The 23,573-nt window shown below is 39.4% G+C and overlaps 1 protein-coding gene across 1 annotated transcript; it reads right to left on the bottom strand.

The window, feature by feature from the left end:
* Positions 1-4,423: 4,423 nt before the first annotated feature.
* On the bottom strand, positions 4,424-19,504 carry LARP4 (La ribonucleoprotein 4). Its single transcript, XM_085315631.1, has 15 exons — positions 19,432-19,504; positions 17,706-17,864; positions 16,208-16,283; positions 15,499-15,635; positions 14,989-15,092; positions 13,925-14,035; positions 13,458-13,511; positions 12,551-12,760; positions 11,856-11,959; positions 8,007-8,240; positions 7,193-7,241; positions 6,383-6,541; positions 5,698-5,819; positions 5,247-5,415; positions 4,424-4,988 (listed from the first exon to the last, which is right to left on the bottom strand). Exons 2-15 carry the CDS (start codon positions 17,818-17,820, stop codon positions 4,641-4,643), a joined length of 1,992 nt encoding a protein of 663 aa, XP_085171757.1. The 5' UTR covers positions 17,821-17,864; positions 19,432-19,504; the 3' UTR covers positions 4,424-4,640.
* Between the last annotated feature and the right edge of the window lie 4,069 nt (positions 19,505-23,573).

The following is a 23,573-nucleotide window of genomic DNA, read 5'->3' as shown; positions in this document are numbered from 1 at the left end:
TTTTTTTCTCCTTCTTTTAAATCAGCTTTTATTTTTCTAACTGTTATTTCAGTTTCCCATAGCACCTTGGCAATGTCAAAAAACAAATACAAGTATTATCGTTTTAACATTTAAAGCATGAACCTACTTTACACAAATTTCGTTTTGGACAGTTTTGACAACAGGAATATACCAGGACAGACAAAAGTATAGAAGCCAGATAGGTTGCTTTTTCTCCTTTCCCTGAAGCCCTACCACGCTGAAGAGAGATCATAAATGCCAAGGGGAAGCTAGATTCATCGGGGAGGAACAAGATGCCTGTAGTAACTTGAGCTCAATATATTATCTGAATATTTTGTATTCTATAAAAATTAGAACAAAAACCATTTATGCACAGTCTGTTTACATTTGAAGTTGCATTTTTTGAAACTGTATCCATAACTGAAGCTCCATAAAAATAAACCTCTGGTTCTTAAATATAAAATTTTAAAGTTGTTACAGGTTAGTTTGCAGATGGATTTTTCAGAAATAAGTTGATTTAACTCCATTTCAAGTCCTCCCAACTGTACATTAAAAACAAACTCAATTAACCTCTTCAAGTGCCTATGCTAAAGGCACTTAAGAGAAGAGCCAACTAAAATACTACAACAAACCAAAATTATGTACCATCCTAAAGGAAGCTCAGACTATATGTAATATATACACACAAAGAAGAGCATGATAAATCATTCAGATTAATGGCAACAATTTTACGTTTCAGAAGGAAATATCAAAATTAGAAACAAAAAAAATTCTATTGCATATCTGTAGTAATCAAGGATTTACAAAAAAACTTATCAGAAGCAATTTCCCCCCGAAGTGCATTTCTGTTGCATCGTCTGTAATACAATGGCGCGTTTTACAAATTTAAAATATCATCTGTACATACCGGATATTTTACCCCAGGTGAATATTCACTTGGGTAACAGTAAAAATAGCAGACATTTTCAAGACAATTAAGCTGATATTGACAAAGTAGTAAGGCCATAGCTATTTAACTACAGTAAAGCATTGATTAAGTCACTTATTTGCTACTGATCTGCCACAGTATCATCTTTCTCTTGGTTAATAGAGTGGGTTACTCTTTTTTTTCTTAAAACCTACTGCTAAAACTGCACCATCATACTGTGCCAGGCTAACATAAAAAAAAAAAGAATGTAAGATACTTAAAAAAAAAAAAACTAAATTTTAGAAAACAAAAGAAAACTTTTTGCACTTTAATTTTACTATCACATGCAGATAATTACTCTTTTCACTCCCCTGCAGAAGTACAAGAGAGTGGCCCAATCTTTTCCACGCACAATAATTTGGAAAACAACTTAACTGGGGAAGTATACTTCTGTAGCTAACAAAAGTCACTACTTCTGAAAACAAGTCACAGTTCATGAAACAAAACTGAACTTACGGTATTTACTATCAGCAGAGTAGGAAAAATTCTGTTTACGTCAYGTGGTGAGTTACCAAAAAGGAACTGAGAACTTAATTCTCACTTCAACTATGCACTGAACGTTTTGGTTGAACACGGGACAGTTTCACCTCTGCTGCTAACACGATACAACTCAGTGGAAATCAGTGAGCTGCACCAGCAGTCAATCTGGCTCCCAAGTGATCATTTTGTCCTCGTTTCCCCCAGTCTGTCAAACAGGCTAACTTGGTGGATAGAGACGCAACAGCTTGCCTGAGTCTATTACAGGGATGAGAAAGTAGCAGCTAGCCAGTCTAAGTTATATGATTGCCATGCAATACAAGTACTGCAGGAGAACTTGCACACAAAACTATGGTTTTCACAGCCTTTATATTTACTTGGTTGTTCCCCCCACCCCAACACACAAAAAAATTAGAGAGAAGAAAAACAATATAAATGGCAGTAGGGGGAGGGGGAAGAAGGGGAATGCTGTTAAATCCTTGCACGCAAGTATTAAATAAATACTAATGAGTGCCCTATCTGATAAAAGTTCAAATATGCTGGAAAAAGCCAACAGGTTTACAGATTTATTTGCATACACTGTACAAGAGCCATAATCTGCTGCTGCACACTCAGGACATACAAAAGCATCCTCTCCACGGTCAAGTTTTTCCAATCACCTTACAAGAAAGATTGAACTGTAGTAATTTTTTCACATCTAATAAATGAAAAAGGTTACATTTCACAATTGTCAAAAAAAACTCAAATTCTATCTTTCAGCACTACAAGGTTATTCTATGCACTGCACTGAAAGCAGATGCCTACATGAATTAGCATGCCAACTTTACCGTGGAGGCCAAAGATCAACATCTGTACAAGCCTCTTCCCAAATAACACTTCCTTTAGAACAGCAACCAGCTTAAGGCAGCTATTAGCATTCCAATACTTATTCAACTTTGCAATGACAGTGCACATCTATCCTAAGATATCTGTGACTATTGTACAGAACATTTTTTTTTCCAGTTTGACTGCAGTAATTGTTTATAGACTTTAAAATGATTATAAAATTAATTTTGAAATCATTGCATTTCAGAGCTTTAACACTTTTAAATATTTAACTTCTCTATTATTCCATCAAATGTAGCATTATCCAAATAAATGGAGACTGGTTTTGTAAGCATCCCTAAACTGTAGATGTGATCAATGATTTCTACTAAATTAAAAAAAAATTCCCAAACCCAGTACAGGTAGTTTAAAACTGAGTAATGATTTTTTTATATATATATATAGATATATATATAGCATGTGTGTGTGTGTGTATATATATATATAACATGCGTAGAAATGAACAGTTAACTGCATAAATACATTATATTGTGTTATGAATCAAATCAAAGCAATTGCCAAGCTGAATAATAAGTTAGAGAAATGACAACTCTGGCTTATATATATATTTATAAAAATAGATGAGTGTTCTCAAAGCAACTGATAGAGAATGCCTACTAAGTAAGAAGTTGCCAAGGGTTATCTGGCTAAGAAATCAGAAGATGAAAGTTTTCACAGTTATTTTAACTGCCACTTACATTCATTCTAATGGCAACACTAGCATATATTACTAAGATGTTTACGGTATATATCACAATTGAGTTTTCCAGTGTTCACAACTTACGACTTTAAATTTGTACACTTGCTATTCACTAAAAAAAAAAAAAGGAAAAAAAAGAAAAAAGTAGGTGTGATTCTTACTGCTGGAAGCTACTTTTCCCTAACACTTTATACAGAACTTCGAACCCTGGCATGCTGATTTTGGCAGATTAATGCATTGTATTTTCCTATTTCAGTCATTACAGTAATCACTTTGTAAACTTAACCAGTTACTTCACAATAGTGTTGCAAATTTAGTCAGCATAAAGCTAGGCAAGATGCTACCTTTCAAGTAGCTTCTCTGAACATGAGGGTTTTTTGTTCAACTCTTCACCTTTAAACAGTTTAAAGCAAAAAAAAAAAAAAAAAAAAAAAAAAGTCAGTTGCTACTATATCAGCTGTAAACAGTGAGTTCCCAGTAGGTATAAACCCTGATTTCTAGTATACAGCATCCAATACCCTACTCCAGAAAACAAAGATAGATTGGTATATGGAAAACTTGGCCACGTCTCCAACAGCTAACTGTTCAAAAAGAGACATCAGTTTAACACTTGGGGAAGAGGGGGCCAGAACTGTGTGCTCAGAATGCCCATCTGCAAGGCAGAATTCCATGTCTGGAACTGAAAGTTCAGGCTCTTTACATGTGAAGCTARCATGTACTATGTAGCCATCCATCAATTCTATACCAGGCCTGCCTTGGGAAAACATACCAAGATAAATGCACAAAAGTCTGTAATAAAGAGATTAGAGAAAGTAACAAGCAATAATAATAATAATAAAAACCTAACAAGTTGCCCTCAGAAGGAGGCAGGGAAAACGGGCAAATTAAAAATTCTGACATGCCCCCTTCTGCCTCCTTCCAATTATATCTAGAAGACATTTTTTGCTGTCCATGTGCTCTGATCTACAATCCAGTCTCCTGTAAAAATTATAGTTTAAAAAGCTTGCTGAATGAATTAGTAAGGTCAAGAGACTATACTTCAAGCTGGAAACACAAAGTTTACTACAGTAGTACATTCAGTTTTTATCATCAGTGACTATGTCATGACAACAGTATCTGGCTGCACTCATTCAACTCACACACCGACCATGCACCTCAGCTGCAGATGTGCTCTGCAATGCAAGGCCATTAATGGCAGACACATCATCCTACAAGCCAAATGTTAAATAGGTTAAAAAAAGTTCTGATTTTACAGAAATGCTTTTTTTTTCAAAAATAATATTCTCTTACCCTCTTCCTCCTACACTGAGGCATGTTAAATTGTCAATTCGTACTTTTTCACCTTGTCAAAATGCTAGTTTCACAACCCCAAAACTGATTTCAAGCAGGAAACCCTCTGCAAATTAAAACAAAAATACAAGAATTATAATCTCTATATTTATATTGATTGGAATCCTCCAGCATTTGTGAAATCACTTTTAGAGATGAATTTTGGGACCCTCCACAACTTCTCCCTACAAGCAACACTCCAGTTCAATATTCCCCTTCATGAAAACTTCTTTCTCACAGTCTCTTTTGCTGCTCATTAGTCCACAGCTCAAATTAAATAGAGAATAATTGGCTCAACAAGCATTACTTTGGTGACCGAGGTGGCACATACTGCTCCTTGCCGACGCGTCGAGGTGCTCCCTGAGGCGATGATCTGCGTCCAAATTGGCGTCTCTGTTCCCTGATTTTCCCAGCAGCTCCCCTGGGAGGCCCGTTGCCTCGAAACCCAGAATAATCCTTCATTCGACCTTCAACCTTGTCATGAGCCTTTTCTGAAGTCTTCTCTGAAGCCTTCTCAGGTGTACCATTTTCTTCATTTTTGGCAGGGGGAACTATGTTGGTGCGAAGTTCTCTAAGAGGCTGAACAGGAACTGGAGGAGGCTCCTTTGGGGGCTTCTGGCAAACTTCAGCATAGCTTAGCTTACGTGGCTCCTTTGGGATCAAGGGTAGAAGAGCAAGGCTTACACAACAGAACAACCACTCTACAGCCTTCCAGACTATCCTAGGCACAGTGTTGAAGTACAACAGCAAGAGCAAGTACAGTGAACTAGTATACCACAGCCATGGCAAACTGCACAAGAACACCAGCTCTTGAACTGACAAAAGATCCCAGGTGCTACATTAGTATGTTGAAGAGAAATCTGCCCATTCTGCCCATGTTTYCCACCCATTCCCTGCTCTAGACCTTACCTGCATCAACCCAGCAGGTGCTGCGCTTGCATTAGTAGAAGATGAAGTGGTATTTGTCCTTGGCAGCTTTGCAGCACTGACAGGACAGACAGACGCTGGTGGGGAAGTGTGGCTTGTAACATCCTTCTGAGCAGACACTTCTTCTGGCTTGCTATCTGGCTGAACAGTGCTGTTAAATCAAGGACAATTTAACAGTAAAATCTACTAATAAGAAAATTATGTTTGAAAAAGTATTTTCTTTCTTTCAAGTCACAACTACAGGTTTCACAAAATAGGACAGTAAGGCTATCAGGATTTGTGATTTCCATCTAGTGGCCTCTAGAGAAGCTGCCTACCGCAAATAGAGAAAGAACATTAAGTATTATGACTTCCTTGCAGAATATCAGTTAGAACCTTTGCAAGAATATGCAAAAGCAAGTTTTAATACTCTTATTTCAAGTGAATTGTGTACCTTAACACCACAGCTTCAGTCCGACTTGGTGAACTCACGCTTGTGACAGGCTGTTGGACAGTGCTGTGCATCTGTTCTTCCTGAGCAGAAGTTGGACAGCTGGACAGCAAATCTTTGCTTTCCTGTATGGAAAGTATAAATTGCAAAACACGGAAAGATGGCAGATGTTCAGCAATTTCAGCACATGCCAGTTCAAGACATTTGAGAAGCAAGGTATTTCCAAAGGCTGGTAGTCCTGATTGTAACTTCTTTCAGAGCCTGACCTCTAAAGCAGAGTTACCCTTTAAAAAAAGCTAAACAAAAATGGAGTTAAAAAAAAAAAAAGAAAGAAAAAGGCCACGTCACCTAGACTATCAATGCCTGATCACACCACTTCAAGCGATCAGACTGATCCGAGAATATCCCTCACCCATGCTACGTTCAGACTGTTCCTACTTCAACAGCCAACATCTCATTTGCCTGCTTTATTCCAAAATAGTACTGAATTTACAATAGTGTAACTGCAAAAACTTCAGCTAAATACTTCCAGAAAGCCAAGGAAATCCAAGAACAAAAAGACAGAAAATATTCTATTAACAGACAGGTGACATTTGGACTCAAGGCATTCTGATGCACAGCTCTAACAAACATTCATGCTTTAAATGGAGAAGGAAAGACAGCATGTGCACAAAACAAGAATAAATACCTTTTCTTTGCAGATTCCTTTAACAATATCAGACATTCTGCTCTCTAGAATAGGTTCTCCTGGTGTTTTTGCTGTGCTGCCAGGCAAAGGTGGGAAATTTGATGCTAGCAAGTCAAACTTTGGTGTCTGAGTCTTTGTTTCTGCTGATGGCTGAGGCCTCTAGAAGAAGAAAAGGCTTGTTAAGAGAGTTGTATCATCTAGCATTGAAGGCACTGAATGTCAGGAAATTCCCAACACTGAATCCCCACAATTTCATTGGAAGACTTCAGGACTGTGCCATTCCTTCAGTAAATGCAAAGTCAACACACCGTAGTTGGTGTAAGCTACGGTGACATTTTTGCCAGAAGAGATCACTCTAGAACTGCTTAGGAATTGTGAGTTACCACAAGATCATCTACTTGTTCTTATCTGCCTGAATCCTTCCATACTTACTTTAGCTTAAATGATCTCTTACTACTACAAGAACCATGCCTGCTACTTGCCTTATTTCACAGCATCTAATCCAGAACAAGATAGATATTGTTGCAATATTCAACATTTAGTTATCTCAAAAACATAACCATGTATGGAGAAGCACATTTCAGGAAGGGGACAGAGCAACAATGTTATTCAAAAAAGCTTTCTTGCATCCCAGGATGCAGGACAAACTACAAAGAGAAAACTGAGTTTGTAAACCATTTCTGTCTTTTCACTCACTGAATGATTGTACACAATCTGTTTTACAAACAGGCACAAGCCTCCATCCTCTGGCACATGAAGCAAGCCCAGGCATTTCATGCAACTCCTTGCAATAGAGGAAACAGAACTTACTGAAATGCGGTCATCTTCCCGTCTCCTCCGACCTCTGAAAACATTCCTCCTTTAAAGGCAAAAAGTAGTCAGTAAGTGCATTTATCTAGCTCTCAAGTATGCACTCATCTGCACAAAGAGGAGTCTCTGGCAGGGGATTCTCAGTAGCCTACCAGTATTTCTCAAGCTACAATTCTGGGATATTCTGCATTTTCAAGGGGCTCAAATCTCTTATATTCATGAAAAATAGCCAGTGTGGGAAACTGATTGCTCTTCTCTCTCCTTGAAGGAGCACTGTATCTAAGCATGCATGTTGACAATTTAGACTTTAGTATTATAGACTAGTATTCTACAGTAACAAGCTTATTGATCATGTTTCTCATGTCTCTGTCTTGGTCAGCAACTTATTTTTAAGCAACAGAAACCTGAATTAACAGACAAAAGATAAAACCAGTTAATCTTACTGAGGACTAGCTTCACATTTATGGCAATACAAATTCCAATCTTACTTCATTGGCTGTTTTAATTCTGGGGGCAAGTCAGTTGGTTATTTTAAAACAAAAATTCCTTGCTATCTTACTGTAGAGGTATTTGGCAGTACAACTAACAGATGTATAGTCAAGCAGGAAGCCTCCATGTTCCTAGTAGAGTTAAATATTTATCATTCTCAATTTATTTAAATGTCAATTTTCCCTTGCTCACTTGTTTATAGAAATACACACTGTGCCAATGGTTGACGTTCCTTGGCTCATACAAGTCATTCAACCCTCCAACACATAACAATGTCACAACTGCGTTGCTATTTTACAGTAGAGAGCAGTACACAATTCTTTACCTGCCCCTGCCAATGCTGTAATCTCCATTCTGCTCCATCTGCGTGGCAGGAGAATCCTTCTGCGAATAACCTTGATCTTGCTGCCCTGTTAACGTACTGTTATGTCGTTCCATAAYGAAATTCCTTGAGTTGGTTCTGTTCAGTGGTCCTTCCCCCATCGACATGGTACTGACCGCAGCTGGACCCTCCGCAGCATGTTCTGAGCCGTTAGATGATCGGAAGTGAGGCTTCACACTGCATGAGGTACAGCAAGAGGCTATGGTAACTCAAGACTTTAAAGAGCACGTTGCAAAACCGTACCACCAACTACAGCTAATTTGTAGCTGAYGAGAGATCAGTAAATACTGGAACTCCAGTGTTACTTCCTACATACGCTTGTCAGCAGTCAAAAACCAACAACAAAACAAAAAATTGTTCTTCCTTACCTTCATCCAGGCCTTCCATTCTAGTTCTCTTGCAATCCCCCACCCCCAAGTGTGGCCATTAAAAGAAAGCATTGAGACCACAGCCAGACAGATACTAAAGAAAAAAATATGGGCAGAAATTGTCTCAGCAGAAACCCTGAGAGGGATTCTTCAGTTGTCTAGGCCTGCAACATGGGCACAAGATGCTTGAAAGTGTTCTGGAGAACTGAGCAATGCCTAAGGAACAGGCTGATCTGGCCATCAGCATACAGTTGAACTGGAACAAGAAGCCAGAGGCAGACAAGGACTGAACCAGCTGGAGAGCGCAGGGCAGGTAAGACTAGGATGGCCGAGAGCCCATTTCCCCAAGAGCTTGAAAAGCCAGGATCTTCATCTCACTGTTCCATTATCAAACAACTGCAACATTGACTTTGCAGTCTGTGATACCCCAGACATTTTACCCAGTTATTGATTATTCAGCAAAGCATTCAAAGCACAATTTTCTTTGAACTGAGATGCAGCTGCACGTGTTCAGTGGCTTTGTGAGATAAGGCTCAGGTCTCAAACAGAATTACCCAGAAAAAACTTCTGACCTACCATAGCATGGAATAGTGGCAAGGAGGAAAGATGCCTTACTCATTAGGCTATTTTCCACTTCTGCAACTCACTGTCTTTTCAACTCAGCATCAACTAGTTTCCACAAATAAAGCAGGAATCTTGAACTATGTACCTCTCATATCATCTACCCTGYATAGCTCAATTTAAGGACAGAAGGAGAACTTTGCCTGCTTACACTAAGCTATTGTAGGAGTGTTTAAAAATAATGCAATCAAGGAGTAAGTTTTCCCACTGCCAGTCAAACTGTGATACCTGTCTGGGAGGAAAGGTTAACATTGCTATATGATCTCCTACAGAGCAATCAAGGGCTAGACTGCAGGCTGAAAGAAGGCCCTTTAATTCAACAGACTACAAATCATGCAGCTTCTGGTTTCTTTRGGCTTAGGGAATATTGAAGGGCACGTTGTGGATGCCATGGATTCTAGACTTGCTAACAGAARGGTAGTTTCCTTCCAACTTCCACCAATTAACTTCATCCCTCCCATTTGGCCAGGGAACAAAGTTGAAAGGAAAAAAGCAACATAGAATTTAATGAATTACAGCAAGTTACCATTTGCCAACACTGGACTACTGAATCAGAGAAAACAATAAACTTGTGCTGTTAGGACCAAATCGCTTATTCCCTTTGCTCTGCAGTTCTTCCACAGTATTTTAAAATCAACTCTATGACTCTGACATGCTTCTCCATAGCCTAGCAATTAACAACCAGAAGCTTTTCAGCATTTCATATGTAACAAGAGTGGGAAAAAAATCACCTAACTTAATAGCCCAATGCTGAGTGTTTAAATTAATCTGCTCTGTCAAATACATTTTCAGTTATCTTTTAAATGGCTGGATAGAAAAATACCAGTTTAACCAATATTAGCACTGAGGATCTCCGTCACAAGGCAGAACCTTCCATTCCCACTGGCATGTTGCAAACAAGGACAAAATAAACATGACCAGCTTAAACAAATGTTTGTTTTTACAGACAAAAAACCCAATATTTAACTAATGCTTGCATGTATGACAAAATAAATTGAGTTTAATGGGCCAAGGGACAAAGCTACAAGCAGCAGCATCACCTCTATGAAAGAGTTGTCCTGCAGTTCAAGAGAAGACACTTTGAACAAAGACTAGTTCACACTTTACAGCTTCAGAAAGCATTTTTCAGGTCCAGTACAGTTTTCCATCAGCAATGAGCACAGGGAAGAGGCAATAAGCCAACTGACTTCTCCCATTTTGTTCACTTCACTCTTAAAATAGAAAAGAGTCATTATTCAGCCCTCAGATCTCATAATCTTACCCATCATTGAGAAGGCCACAATCTCAGCCTGGGCAGAAGAGCAAGCAGAAAAGAGAAGGAAAGATAAGTAGGAAGAAAAAAGCAGAGAGAACAAGATATGATGTGAGAGAGTAAGGAGGAGGAAAAGCATAAAGTGCAGGCTGCCCAGACAATTGACTGTTGGACCTGTTCTCTCTAAGCGCGATACTTGATCATCACTGGGCCAAACTTTCAAGTCTGCACCTCACTATTACCTCACCAGTCTCCCATTTGAGAAGAAATCCTGTTGAAGCACAATTAATGCGTGCTTCCCAATTCTGAAGCTCCCCTACTGCAAAAGCAGAGCTCTGCACTAGCACAAAGGCTGGGCAAGATTGGCAGGAAAGATAACACAACCCAGACAGAGTAGCTGAACCTGTACCCATATGGCCCTGAAGATAACTTCAAAATGACTGAAGTTTTGCAAATTAAAGTCTTAAAATAACCAGGAAGAGTTTTAAAAGCTTATTAGACAGAATGTGACCTACAAGCAGGAAGTGAATGTGTGGGCATTTTAAGACATTAGTCTTTCAGGTACGTACAATTCCTGTACACTTTCAGTATCTACAGTTCTCTAAGGTGATCCGTATAAAGCCTGTAAAACTCTTCATTTAAGTTTGAGCACAACTTCAGGCAAAAAAAAAATCTAGGTTGGGTCCTGCACAGCTGTTACTGAATTGATTGCCAAGTCTTCTGAATACAGTTGTATTACCAGTCTCAAAGCCCCGTATTAAGGCTCCACAGAGTCACTGCAGACCTAACTTCCAAGTTCACCTTTCGCCAGCAGCCACAGACACTAACTGCATCAGAAAAACATTAACAGTACTGGCAGTTGTCAACTGACTTCTCAAACAGGATAAAAGGCTATTCCTATGCTATCAACCCACATGCTGAATACAGTAAAAGAACTTGCAAATAGAACAATTTCCACCCATGCAAACAGATTACTTTCATTGTATTTATAGAGCACTGTTCCAGCAAATACAAAACTGTTTCCTCCTCTCCGATGTTTATATCGGAGCTGAGTCCTTTCAGTTATCTGGAAAGATGGCAATATAGCAAATAAATCACAGTAACAGAGTCAGCATCAAGCAGTTTTAGCACACAGAAGCCAGGGCATGCAACTCTCAGCTGTATACACTGAATGGCTCTCTACAAAACTACTCACACAACAGGAAAAGCTTAAGTTTGKTTTGCAGCAGTTTACAACCCATATATAACAAACAATTAGAAGTACTACCTTAAAAGGAAGTTGTTTACGTGTCTGCAGAAATTCCTCAGAGATTTTTAGAGGAGATACCTTTGCTCTCTCCAGCACATATGTCCGTTATTTTGGGATCTCAAACTGCYGACTTCTTTTTTTTAAAAAATCAAGTAGAGTTGAAAAATGCCACGTGTATTTGATAAACAAACCAAATAACCTAGTCCGTTATGAGGCACTGCACTTTACAAGCGCAAGGAACACTTAAGGATCTGAACACTGTAAATTCTCAGAGAGCAAAGCAACTGACAGAACTATCTTACCGATTTCTATGGAATGGGCGACCTATACTCAGAGAAGCAGCATTTGTTTTATATGATCCTGGTGTATTAAAGCCATTCATAAATCCACCRTTAGGAAAGGGGGCCTGCAACAGACAGAACAGTCTCAATGGCTGAACTAAAAAGAGAAATGTTTGCAGTTATATGAGATCAGCTTCAGCAGTTATTCATCCAGTCTGTTTATACTTTTACACTGGGCTACCACATCCAGTATATTGTAATCTCACTAGTTTTTTTTTTTTTTTTTTAAAAAAAAAAAAGCCCCACTAGGTTAACAGTCTGCAAATCTACTTTAGTCTCAGAGTCCTCTAGTTCCAGAAAAAGCTACAAAGCTCTTCCAGTAACATGAGTTACTAGATGATGGATAAATGGAGTTTCACACCAAAAATCCTTTAAATAAACTGCAGCCAATGGCAAGCTGCATGGCTCCTTCGACAGTCTTAACATTATTAGGTCCATGACGTCAACTGAAGGGAAGTATAGTAAAACAAAAACAGAGGGATCCGACTAGAAAATCTGTGCATCCTGCAGCCAAAAAACTGCCGCCACGTTGTTTTGTTATCCAAATTATTATTTGTGTTTTGGGCTAGCTGTTGATCTGTGATCTCGGGCCAGAGTCCTAGTCAGCAGATACCTAACCCTCCCCTCCTCTTCGCCGGTTAGCAGCTGTTACTTACCAGTGGTGTTTCGAAGTAAGGTGCAGGGTTTGGAGACCATGTCTGAGGCACAATGCTGTAAATAGAGTACTGCTGAGGACTATATACAGGCTGCATAAATAGTGGTGAGGCAAACTGTGCTTGTGTTTGAACTGGCTGAGTATAGACACTAGAATCTACTACCCGGTAACCATTCTTAGCAAAAAATGTGTTGATGGCTTTTATCCTTGCCTGCAAGAGATGAAATTGTATCACACACATTAGCTGGGAAAAGAGGAGAAGCAGAACTTGCAGTTTTTCTTGCCTACTGAAATTATAAGAGAAGGGGCAGGGCAGTAGGTTAGTTACTGCTTACAGATAGAAACTGTTACAAAAATCAGTCCAGATCACATTCTTAAAATATTCTAAGGGGAAGAATGCGTATATTGCTTTAGTCATAGAATTTCTCAAGTTTTCAAAATAAATGCTTTCTATAGCAGCAACTGTCCAGAATCCAACTTCAATAATTTTACAAAGGAAAAGCCAAATTTCACTCTCCAGCAGATGCTATTCATTTGACTAGTTGCCCTCTCCCGATACAATCGGCCTGCTTCAGCCTCAGGYGTGGAGCAGCTAACTCAAGCTGGACACTCATGATGGCAGGAATCCCTCTCCTGAGTTCTACATAGAAAGACCCAGGTTTAGAGAGAAATGGAGGAGGGAAGATGAAACAAATTCAATTCACATTTCACGAGAAACAGCCCTGTGAATAACAAGCAGCCACTGAACTGTAATTTTTCAAAGCCATACATAACCTCATTCAAGTTATCCTACAGAGCAAGCATTAAGACCTATCCCATTGCCAATTCCTTACTTTTTTCTATAAATTCACAATGTTATTCAAATAATCTTTTACTCTGAAATCTCTCACCATATAAAACAGTCTTACCATTACTGGCTTGCCCTGAAAGGTTTTCACTTCTTCCCTTAAGTATTTAAATGCCTGCGTATACAAAAAAAGATAACCATTAGAATATGCTGATAAAATAATACTTAAAGGATATTACATGACTTAACATGAAATCCTAGCCATGTGCTTCCCTGTTAGGCCATCTAAATTCACTAAACCTTCAAATTCAGTCAGTTCCTCATGCACTCAGTGGCTGGGTACTGTAATTTCATTATTACAGCCAGAGAGTGCTGAGGCAAGAGTCAGACAAGGCAATTATAACCCTATAATCTCCCAGCTTTTCTTCTGTATCATCATAATTTACTAATAGTCTCTTAAAATACCAAAAGGAGGATCAGTAAATAAACAAACATCTTAAAAACAAGCAGCACACACACAGTTCTCCTGAGCAGGGGAAGCATTATTAACAGAATTGAGATGGCATTAAAAGTTGAAAGTAGYCTTACCTGTTGCGCATCTGTATCTGACTGGAATGTAACGTACCAGTTGTTGTTGTGAGCAAACTCACAGCTTATCACTTTGGGGCAGTTTTCATTTTTAAACAGAGCCTTAACCTCCTGAGGAAAAGAAAAACTTGGTTAAGGGGACCAAGTCCAAGCTCTCAGCAGTAAGCTGCATACTAAGTGAACAAAAGTTTACACTCCAGGACCTCAACTACAAATTCCTCTTGACTGCGTATGCGCTCACACCTTCACAGGGTTGCCAAACACCAAATTATCCTTTACCAGTTCCTGAATTCAAGAATATTAGTCCAGCATACTAAGTCCCCAAAATTAAAAGTAGTATTCACATCCAGTAAGAAAAGTAAGACTGCAGAGTAGAATTGATGGTATTTAATATTCAAGAGGTGACAAAAACATGCCTTTAGATCAAGAGAGTCATCTAGACAGGAATGACTAAGGAATACCATCAAACCAAGAAAACTTGATAGTTTTGCAATAACCAGAGTTTAAAGAGGGGGCAAATCAGCTGCTGAGCATTTGCATTGAAAGTATTAATTGAAGTGCTATTAGACAAACACCCTGTGTTACAACTTAAAAAAAAACATTCTGTTAGCCAAATGTCAGTAGGAATTTTATTATCCCCTCTTCTCTGAGCATAATGAGCTCAGCTCACACTGGGTCACAATGAATGAGAAATATTTAATAGTGTTTATAGCTGCCAGAACAACCGTCTGACTTTAAGTTACTGCTGTGACAAAAATTCAGCCTGAATTCCAAGCTATGCCCTGGACTGATTTTATTTTTAGATCCGAAAAGAAACCAGTTCAAGCTCCCTTCCAGAAAAGCCCTGGTAGCTCAAACTTCTATGGAAAAACTTATGTAAGAGCATTTTAATATATTAGTAAAATAATGGAAGAGGGCAATAAGAAGTTTGTCTTTTCTGATGTTACATCAAGGCAGCAAAAATCACTTCAGCGATTTACAAAGAGAGATAATTAAATTAAATACCAGTGGGCCTTTAAAGGAACACTTGTTGCCATTTCAGACAATGCCATTTTCTTTTTTACCTCTATAGGTGTTGTTTCAGGGATCTCACGAAGAATAATAATACATCGTTTGTGGTTTGGTCTTACTTTCTCCCCTCTCTCATCCACTTGTACCATAGGAGAAGCTAAAATTAAAATACAAAATTTGATTTAATATTGGACATTGTATACTATAAAGTCTCTAAGCAGTACTGGACTCATATCCAACTTGTAACAAAGCACTTTGACAAACTGGTAAACAAAATGGATTTATAGAACTCAGAGAAAAAGGACTGTTTTATCAGCTGTATTCTGTTAGATCTTCAGTACATTTTAGTTACTTGTTCAAGGCTGCCTCCATCCATAGTTTATATATCTAAAAAAAGCTCAGTCCCAAATTAAATTCAGTCTAGAACAGTCACTTACATACAAGCATCATTTTCACCATTTTCTTAGAACAATATGCCATAACCACCTAAGATACTAACACATTTCTCTAAAGCAAGCAGTTTTTAAATTCTACTAATATAGACATCAAACACCCAAACTTACATCTCAAAACTTCAAGAATAAGATCCATATCAGTTGTCAGCTTCTTAATACCTTCCATGTTGGCAATTGTCCATATCGGAACAAACTGATCGCTATCCATTTGAGACATCAAATATAGGTCCTTTGAGAGATTTTCACTAGAAACACATAAATGCAGCCCTTTAGACAAATCCTGGACTTTATTAACAGAAGTCTTACAACAAAAAGATAACTACAGGCTTAAATTTTCACTGATAACAGTCACAGCTATTCTAGCCAAAATGTCTCCAAATTTCCACTCCTGGGGGGAAAAAAAAATCCTAGCAGACTAAGCAGAACGAAGATAATTAAAACTCAAAATAATAACATTTAGAAAGACGTCCTAGGTTGTCGTGCTTTGCATGATACTTTGTCTGCAAAGAAGGATCTTGCCAAAGAGGTATCTTCTGGAAATACACAGCTAAATCATCTCAGCATCCTAAAACTGTGAAACACAGAAGTTAAGCTGGATTCTCATTAAAAGACAGAACTGCACAGACAAGACTGAGACAGCTGACACCACAAGGTTTCTGCAACAGTTCAGTGAAATCTGTTTTATATCCCAGCCCACTCTTTTCCACAACTAACTATAAATGAAAATGCAAGCACAGTAYATATAGAGCCAAAATGGAAATATTTCTCAACAATTTTAATAAAGGTTTCGTATGCAGTTGAATTAACTGTACTGTACCGTGAGAAGCAGAATTCAAGTTGTTTTTTCAAACATTCTCTAATGTCTTCTGTGGACACAGCAGAGCTGCCTTCACCTAAAAGTTATCACATTTACAAAACACCATCAGGTTTCAGTTCCACCTTAAGAATACAATGCAAGGAGTTTCATTGTATAATACACATATGAATCCTTCTGGATAAGAGAAAAAGGTAACTGAGATTCTTAAACAGCGCCATACTGTGCACTCTAGCTTGAGTCAATCCTGTTGAAACATTTTAAATCCCATGGTTTTCACGTACTTGCCTGGTGCTACAGCTGGCTTAGATCCTCTTAAGTATGCATTGAATGGAAAATTTCAAAGTTTCTGCTAGGAATTTATATGTGATACCTTAACTCAGAAAGTATTTACTAAACTGAGAGCCAAGGGCTTGTTTTCTGCAGCAAACTACAAGATGCACTTACATCACTTGTTCTTTTGTTTTCCCAGGTAAAAAGAGATACCTAACAAGCCTGGTAAGTTAATTACTAACTACACTAATGGTTCATATCTGCACACATGTATTTGCTACATTAAGCAGTTTCAAGACAGGTCCACAAAGAACAGAGTATCACTCATTTCTATGAGCACTGTCTTGGGAAAAATACTAGACTTCACTAAGCTGGTTTTTAAATTGCACTTATACTCCCCCAAGATCTTCTCCCCCTGTAACAGCATTAAATCTCAATTTAGAAGTTAAGTTGTAGAACAAGAGTGGAATTACACTTTCAGAATTTTAATATATGATAATGATAAAAGACTCACATTGCTGTGCCTGATTACATTTCCCAACTTTGCCTCTGCAAAGATAAATACACTACAGTTTTGCTAATACAAGAACCCAGAATTAATTTTGGGTAGAAGGCAGCTTGCTGATTATATCCCTTCCCCAGAAAAAAAATCAACTTTTTAAAAACCTCCACTTAAGGGAAGTTTGGACTTGGCTAATACTATTTCAGTTGGGAAAAAATAAGCCTCTTCTCACAGCTGTGTACGTTCCCAGCACTACCAGAATACAGGTGGAAAACTATCTAAACCAAGTTCTTTCTAAAYAAGAGGGCCACCTTGCCTATACATGAAGGCTCACCATACTGAAAGAGACAAAAGTCAGTATCAGTATTACAACCCAATGTTTTAGGATTCACTTGTGACAAGAGTATTAGAAGACAAAGTCTTTCACGTGTGGAGTTCCCATTTCTCTCACATAGGAGAGATTCACTTCTCATAGGTTTGCTGATAGAAAATACTTCATTTAAACACTACAGAGAACGAGCCTCCTGCTCTGCTGAGTGCCTCACATAGCTGTGTTACTGTTCTCCAAATGCCTATGCTTTATAAGCAATCTTCTCTGGACCAGAAGAGAAGTGGACTCTAAAATATCTAGAGAAAGGCAAATGACAACCAAAAAGCACAATTATTAACTGCACAAGACCTCCCATAATTAGAGGTATTGACAGTGTTACTGTAACAAATACTCACCAGAAACTTCATAGATTTGGTATCCAAGATCTTCAGTTGCTAGGACCATTCCATTGGCAGATGCCTCATCAACTACTGTACCATTTCTTGTAGCTTCACAAGATGGAGAATACATCACTTCATACTGCTTGCAGCTATCTTCTGAAATCTCTATGTTACCTGGCAAAAGAACATATCATCAACAGAAAGCCTACTGTAAGCTTCAGAATATTTTTAATTCGAAAATTTTTGGCTACCAACTTCAAAAGAATAAATGCGACAATTGAAAAGCTTACACCTTCAATATCTACTTTGTATTGGGTAGCACTTTCTACCTCTCCTTCTTTCTGAAAGATCTTCTAGTTTGCACTAGGGTCTCAGCAAGACGAATAAATAAATAGGATTGTGAAAAAAATCATGCCACAAAAAGCAGCAGAGGATCTAAAAAACAGGCTTACCACTTGATATTTAAAATATTTAAATTAGGTTCCTAAAAAACAAAGCACTTAAATAGCTTACATCACTGAAAGACTTATTCAACACATTACGTGATCCTTGTTTATATAAAGGACTCAGGAGCATCAAGTGATTATTGTAAAACCACATTGGAATGACGTTGAAATTGGCCAATCTCTTGTTCAAGACACTTCAGACTTAGTCTTCATCCCAGCTGCTTGAAATAGAAACAGGCGTAATTTCAGTTTAATCTGACAGCCAGGCAAGATAGATCATTCAGAATCAACTGTGCTCTACTAGATCTTTTCCACACTAACAACTAATCCACTAAAAATGTACTTTTAGAAGGGATACAATTCAAGCACTTACCATTACAGTAGATGTTGCCTGAAAGCCATAAAAATGTGTTTGAAGAAATCTCCCTGAACTTTCTAAGTAGTGCAACATTGACATGATAAACTCACTTGTCTTTTCATAACAATATGAAATAATCAGCCAGCACACTAATTCAGCACTTCCAATTACTGACTTACTAGAAACTTTTCATATACCCACAAAAATTGAACTCTCCTTGATCCCTAACTTTTCCTAAACTTCTCCTGCTTTAACAGACCGCTGCTGTGTTTCAAGTAACCTCAGCTACACATTTCACTCCATATCGATTCTAAAATGAATCGAGAGCTAAACCACTGCAATCTATTTAATTCTGGATGACAGGATTAACCACGTGCTAAGGATGGAAAATGGGGATCGAAACTGAATACAGACTTAAGGCAGCTAACCATAAATGCTTTGCAATTTCTACTTCAGTACAAATGCCGTTGAGCAACAGGTCTCAGCAGCAACTCAGTAATCTACCAGGCTTGTAGGTGGCCCTCAGATCTATAACTTTCCTGTTCATAGGGTCAAGAGTATACTAAAGTGCAGCAATGGTGAAAGACAATCATGAATCCATTCTACACATTTAGCAACCTGTTTCCCTCTTAGCGCGATACTTGGTCATCATCGGGCCCCTTGAATATTGTCACTCTAGCTCAAGCATAGCTCTAGATACCGCCCTGAATTCCTAAACCAAAGCTCGTCACTTGGACATCTAATCTCGATAAACAATTACCTATCTACTGCTCTGTCATATTCATTTATACTCACGACTACAGCAGCACTAATAACCTCAAGGACAAGAGCATGAGATTGCATCTCACTACTAGAATAAGTCTCGGAAAATACTCTGTACTAATTAGCAAGGGATGTATCATGGCTAGCATTTAAACACAGGCCTGTGACATCTCACCCTCGGTATGAGTCCCTTGTGCAGCCGCCGTTTCTTGCCACGAGTGCTCAGCGCCATTTGTTGCTGGCACAACCTCACCGCTCCCTTGGGGTACTTCTTGCCATACTTTTGCATTAGGGTTTAGGCCAGCACCTTTCGATGTTACCTGCTGAAGAGACAATTATTAGAAAAGGAAATCCAAAGATGATTTAGAAGTCAAGCCAGRCAATACAGCTGAATTTAGCAATTTCCTATACAGTGCCACATCTCTTTTTTTATTATTTTTTATTAAGCACTAGTGTCATTTTTCATTGATTGAAACAGGAAAGTCCTTGGTATTTTCCAGTATTCAGTTTCTACTTGCATTAGAAGCATTGCCTTCAGCCTCTCTTTTATTGACCTTCAATAATATCAGAAGAGGAAGCAACCAGCTGTGAAGAACTCTGATATCTCAAGCTTTTAAGGACTTGACTCTCATAATGCTGCAGCCCCCTTTCACCAAAAAGGGGGCTTTTTCCTACTGAAGAACTCTTCCTAGAAAGGAAGGTTAAAAAAGCCACATTTCAAGGAGAGTAAATTGATGAGTTACTGAGTCTCATCATTACATTCATCTGAAGAAAACACCACCTATATCACGTCTATATAAGATAGCCCACTTTGTTCACAACATTTGCTTGAATTTATAAGGCAAAACCCACTAATCTTAGCTCAAAGCTCACACAGAAGCATAATTCAAAAATAAGGAAGTTTGGTATTTCAGAGGCTAGCCTCCTAGAGTCTGAAATTAAGGAGTGGCTTGCTACCGGGCCTCACACATAAAGCAAAAGGATAAGGAAGCAGTTGCAATAGCTTTAGAGATAATTCCTTTGCCAAGGTCACACCTAGTTCCAAAGCTATTTGCTACAAGGACAAGCCCAAATCCAGTAACAAAAAGCCTCCTAACACCGTAAAAGTTAAAGACAATAATGAAAGAGGGCAAGAGAGATCACAATTTTTGCATAGCCCCTTTGGGATGTGAAAATTCCTACTCGCTGAAACAGCAATACAGTTTTTCCCCTTTCATGAAGGGGAACGTGTCCCGTGACACAACATGCRGGTCAGCTGGGACACCTGCTAAAGAACGGAGAGCAAACAGATCCCTTTTCCTGAAACAGCCCTTCCATGAAAAAAAAAAAARWSWCACTTCTAGGAGATGATTCATTATTCTATGAAAATAAAACAGTGCTTCACTATCTTTTGTCTTAGAAGTCAGTGCTTAGTTCATGCTGAAAATAACTTTGAGGAATAAGTATGATATACTGCAAGGGACACTTTAGGGAGTGCACCCCTGGAGCACATGAGCAATCTTGAGGGTGGCAGATGATGCTACTYGCTTCACAACGTACTGGATATCAAATGGAGTAACACAGAAGTCCAGAAATCACAGGTTCATGCAAAAAGTGCTAAGAAACCAACAGATTCAAGCTGATAAAGACATGAATGGATCTATTAATACAATGGCTACGTCTGAACTATAGCGTGGGCTACTTCCTCTTTGTACCAGAAACACTAAATGAGCTGTAACGCAGCTCCACAAGACCCAGCCCTGATGTCATTCAGCTTAATAGCAAGACACCACAGAATAAAAAAAGTCCCCGATTCTCGTAAGTTTTCTGAAAATAGTGCAAGTGTGTTATGCTCCAGGAGCAGGGCCATTCAGTTCTAGCAAGTGGCCCTTCAGAAGAGAAGGGCAAAATATCAATTCTCACTTATTTAACTGCAGCTAACAGACAAATACTGAGCCTATTGGATTGGCTGCAGAACAATCCTCCCAGCTGCTATCGGGAATTTTCATGATGAGGTTAAAGCTTTACAGAGATACAAAGGTTAGGAACACTCATGGGTATCCATGAGCTGACAAAGCTGTCCTCTTCAGCAGGGCTTCCATTTAGTTTACATTACTTTCGACAAACCTGGATCAAAGCTGCTCCTCTAAAGATTCCTCCAGACCAACTATCAAATCATCAGTCTCGTCTCAGAAGGACAGCAAAGAAACATTTTTCCTATCACAAAAGCCTAGATTACATTTAACGTAATCAGTTAAGCCAACAAAAAATGAAAATATTCAGAGTTTGTTTTAAGGTATTCTGCAACAACCTCTTTTTGACCTGACTGCAGCACATCACATGAAAACCATTCAGTGCTCTGAGGACCCCAGGTAATTCTCAAAACACGCATTAACTGTGATGGTTACGAGAGAACTACTTTCATTGAGCACAGAGCGCTTTTTCATTAGCCAAGTTCTGCCAGATGAAGATGGCACCACCCTCAACTGTGTCAGTGCCCCACATTGCTTGCTATTTGCAGCTCTGGGTGCAGGAGGGGGCACATGAGCTCTCCCTCAAATCCCGGTCTGCTCAGGCTGCTTCCTCTCTGCCCAGGAGAGGCTTCCAGTCCCCTCCCTGGAGGGGCTGCAAAGGCCAAGACCCCCCCGGCTGGCCGGGGGCTCTGCCACTGCAGTGGAAGGAGACGCTGCTGCAGGACCTGAAAGGCTTCAGTGCAGCCTGGCTGTGCGACTTTGTATGAATTCCTCTTCGCAATCCCAGGATTTCCTGGAAGAGACGGATCAAAGAAAGCATCCGAAGTAACAACAGCAGAGAAGGGTCCACTAGGACTTGTCGAGTTTTCAATGTTTAATGCCACGGTCCTGTACAAACTGTGTACTTTTTTTTGCCACTAAGAGTGAAACAGGAAGCCTCACATGCTGAAAGAGGGCCAGCAACACCTAGTGCTTCATACAGGCCTGCTTTTCCCACTGAGTAATGTTACCGACAACGATTCGTGCAGAATTTCATCCATCTGAAACGCACTGATTTCAATCTTCCCAGTAAGGTACTAATATAATTACATTACTGAATTAGAAACCCACATTCAACTGACCAAACTTCAGAACAGGCATAGTAAGCCATTAGCTCTTTTCAAAACACATTTAATAATACTCCCAATGCACCTTAATTATCATTAAATGCTAACAGTATGCTGGCTCTTGCTGAACGCAAAAGATAAGATCTGTGCTAAAGATTAATGAACGAAAAATAACCGGAGCCTTATACAAATCTCTCACTACACCAAATATTTTTGGATTAAAAAAAATATTTAAGATAAACAGAACTGCAYTGTGCATGCTGTGAAGGAATCTATTCAAAATTGGCACGTGCATATGTCAGTTGAATGTAAAGTATGTCACTGATCGATAAAATAACTCAGCTAATCCTTCCAAAAGGATTTCAGGGCTTCAAATACAATCTTGTACAGTATTTTCAGACAACCCCAAAGATCCTAGGATAAAAGGAACCATCTACTTTTAAAGTACCGGACTACGGCATTTCAGAACACCTAGTTAAGAGCTCAAGTTCCCTGTCCTGGCAGTGAAAAGGCACCTTGAAAAAAGCAAATCAGAATTGCCCTCAGAAGCTCAAAATTAAACACTGCTGCTTCCTGAATGAAGATCATGAAAACTAACTTCTAACACTGTCTGTAGAGAAGGAGGAGGGAGMTCAAACGAAGCAACTCAACTAAATCAAGCTGGAGCTCTAAAAGGATTTGCTGAATATTCAGACATGCACCGCCTGGCTTCAGAGGCTCCTGATTTGCTTCAGCTTCCTGCGAGCAGCCCGAGCGCCATTCACCAAAYTACTGCCTTGTTTCACCCGGGCAAATTCTGGAAGTCACCTCGCACACGCCCTGCGCAGAGGGGATCCGTCTCGCAGGCCCAGCGCCTCGCTGCCCTGCCGGGGCTCCGGCGACGGCAGCTGCTCACAACTCCAGGCCGCAGGCACCAGGCTGCGGCTCTGATTAGCTTCAGGAGCTCGTCCTCAAAGTTAAATGCTGTGAAACCAAAGTCTTCAGACGTGTCATTCCGGGGTTATACTGTGTTTTTTTCCTCTCCGTTGGAGTCAAATAGTATTTGTGTCAGAACTAAGGCGATCGGCTCAAGAAATGGAAAGTGCTTCTCAACCTGTTTTATTTAGGTTCCTGCGTGCAGGTTTTAGCAGCTGCGTGGAAAACCACCGGGGCGCTTCAGCTAAGCGCTGCGGCGCAAAGCGACCGGCTGCCCCCGGTCCCTGCCTCGCTGCGCCCTTGCGCGCCTGAGGGACGCGACTCCCGGCCGAGCCTCACGGCGC

The sequence above is a fragment of the Rhea americana genome, unplaced genomic scaffold (assembly GCF_003343005.1).
Source record: "Rhea americana isolate MKP2758 unplaced genomic scaffold, rheAme1 scaffold_432, whole genome shotgun sequence".
Lineage (NCBI taxonomy): Eukaryota > Metazoa > Chordata > Aves > Rheiformes > Rheidae > Rhea > Rhea americana.
Note: the sequence above shows the minus strand (reverse complement) of the source record. Positions and strands in the feature narration are given on the sequence as shown.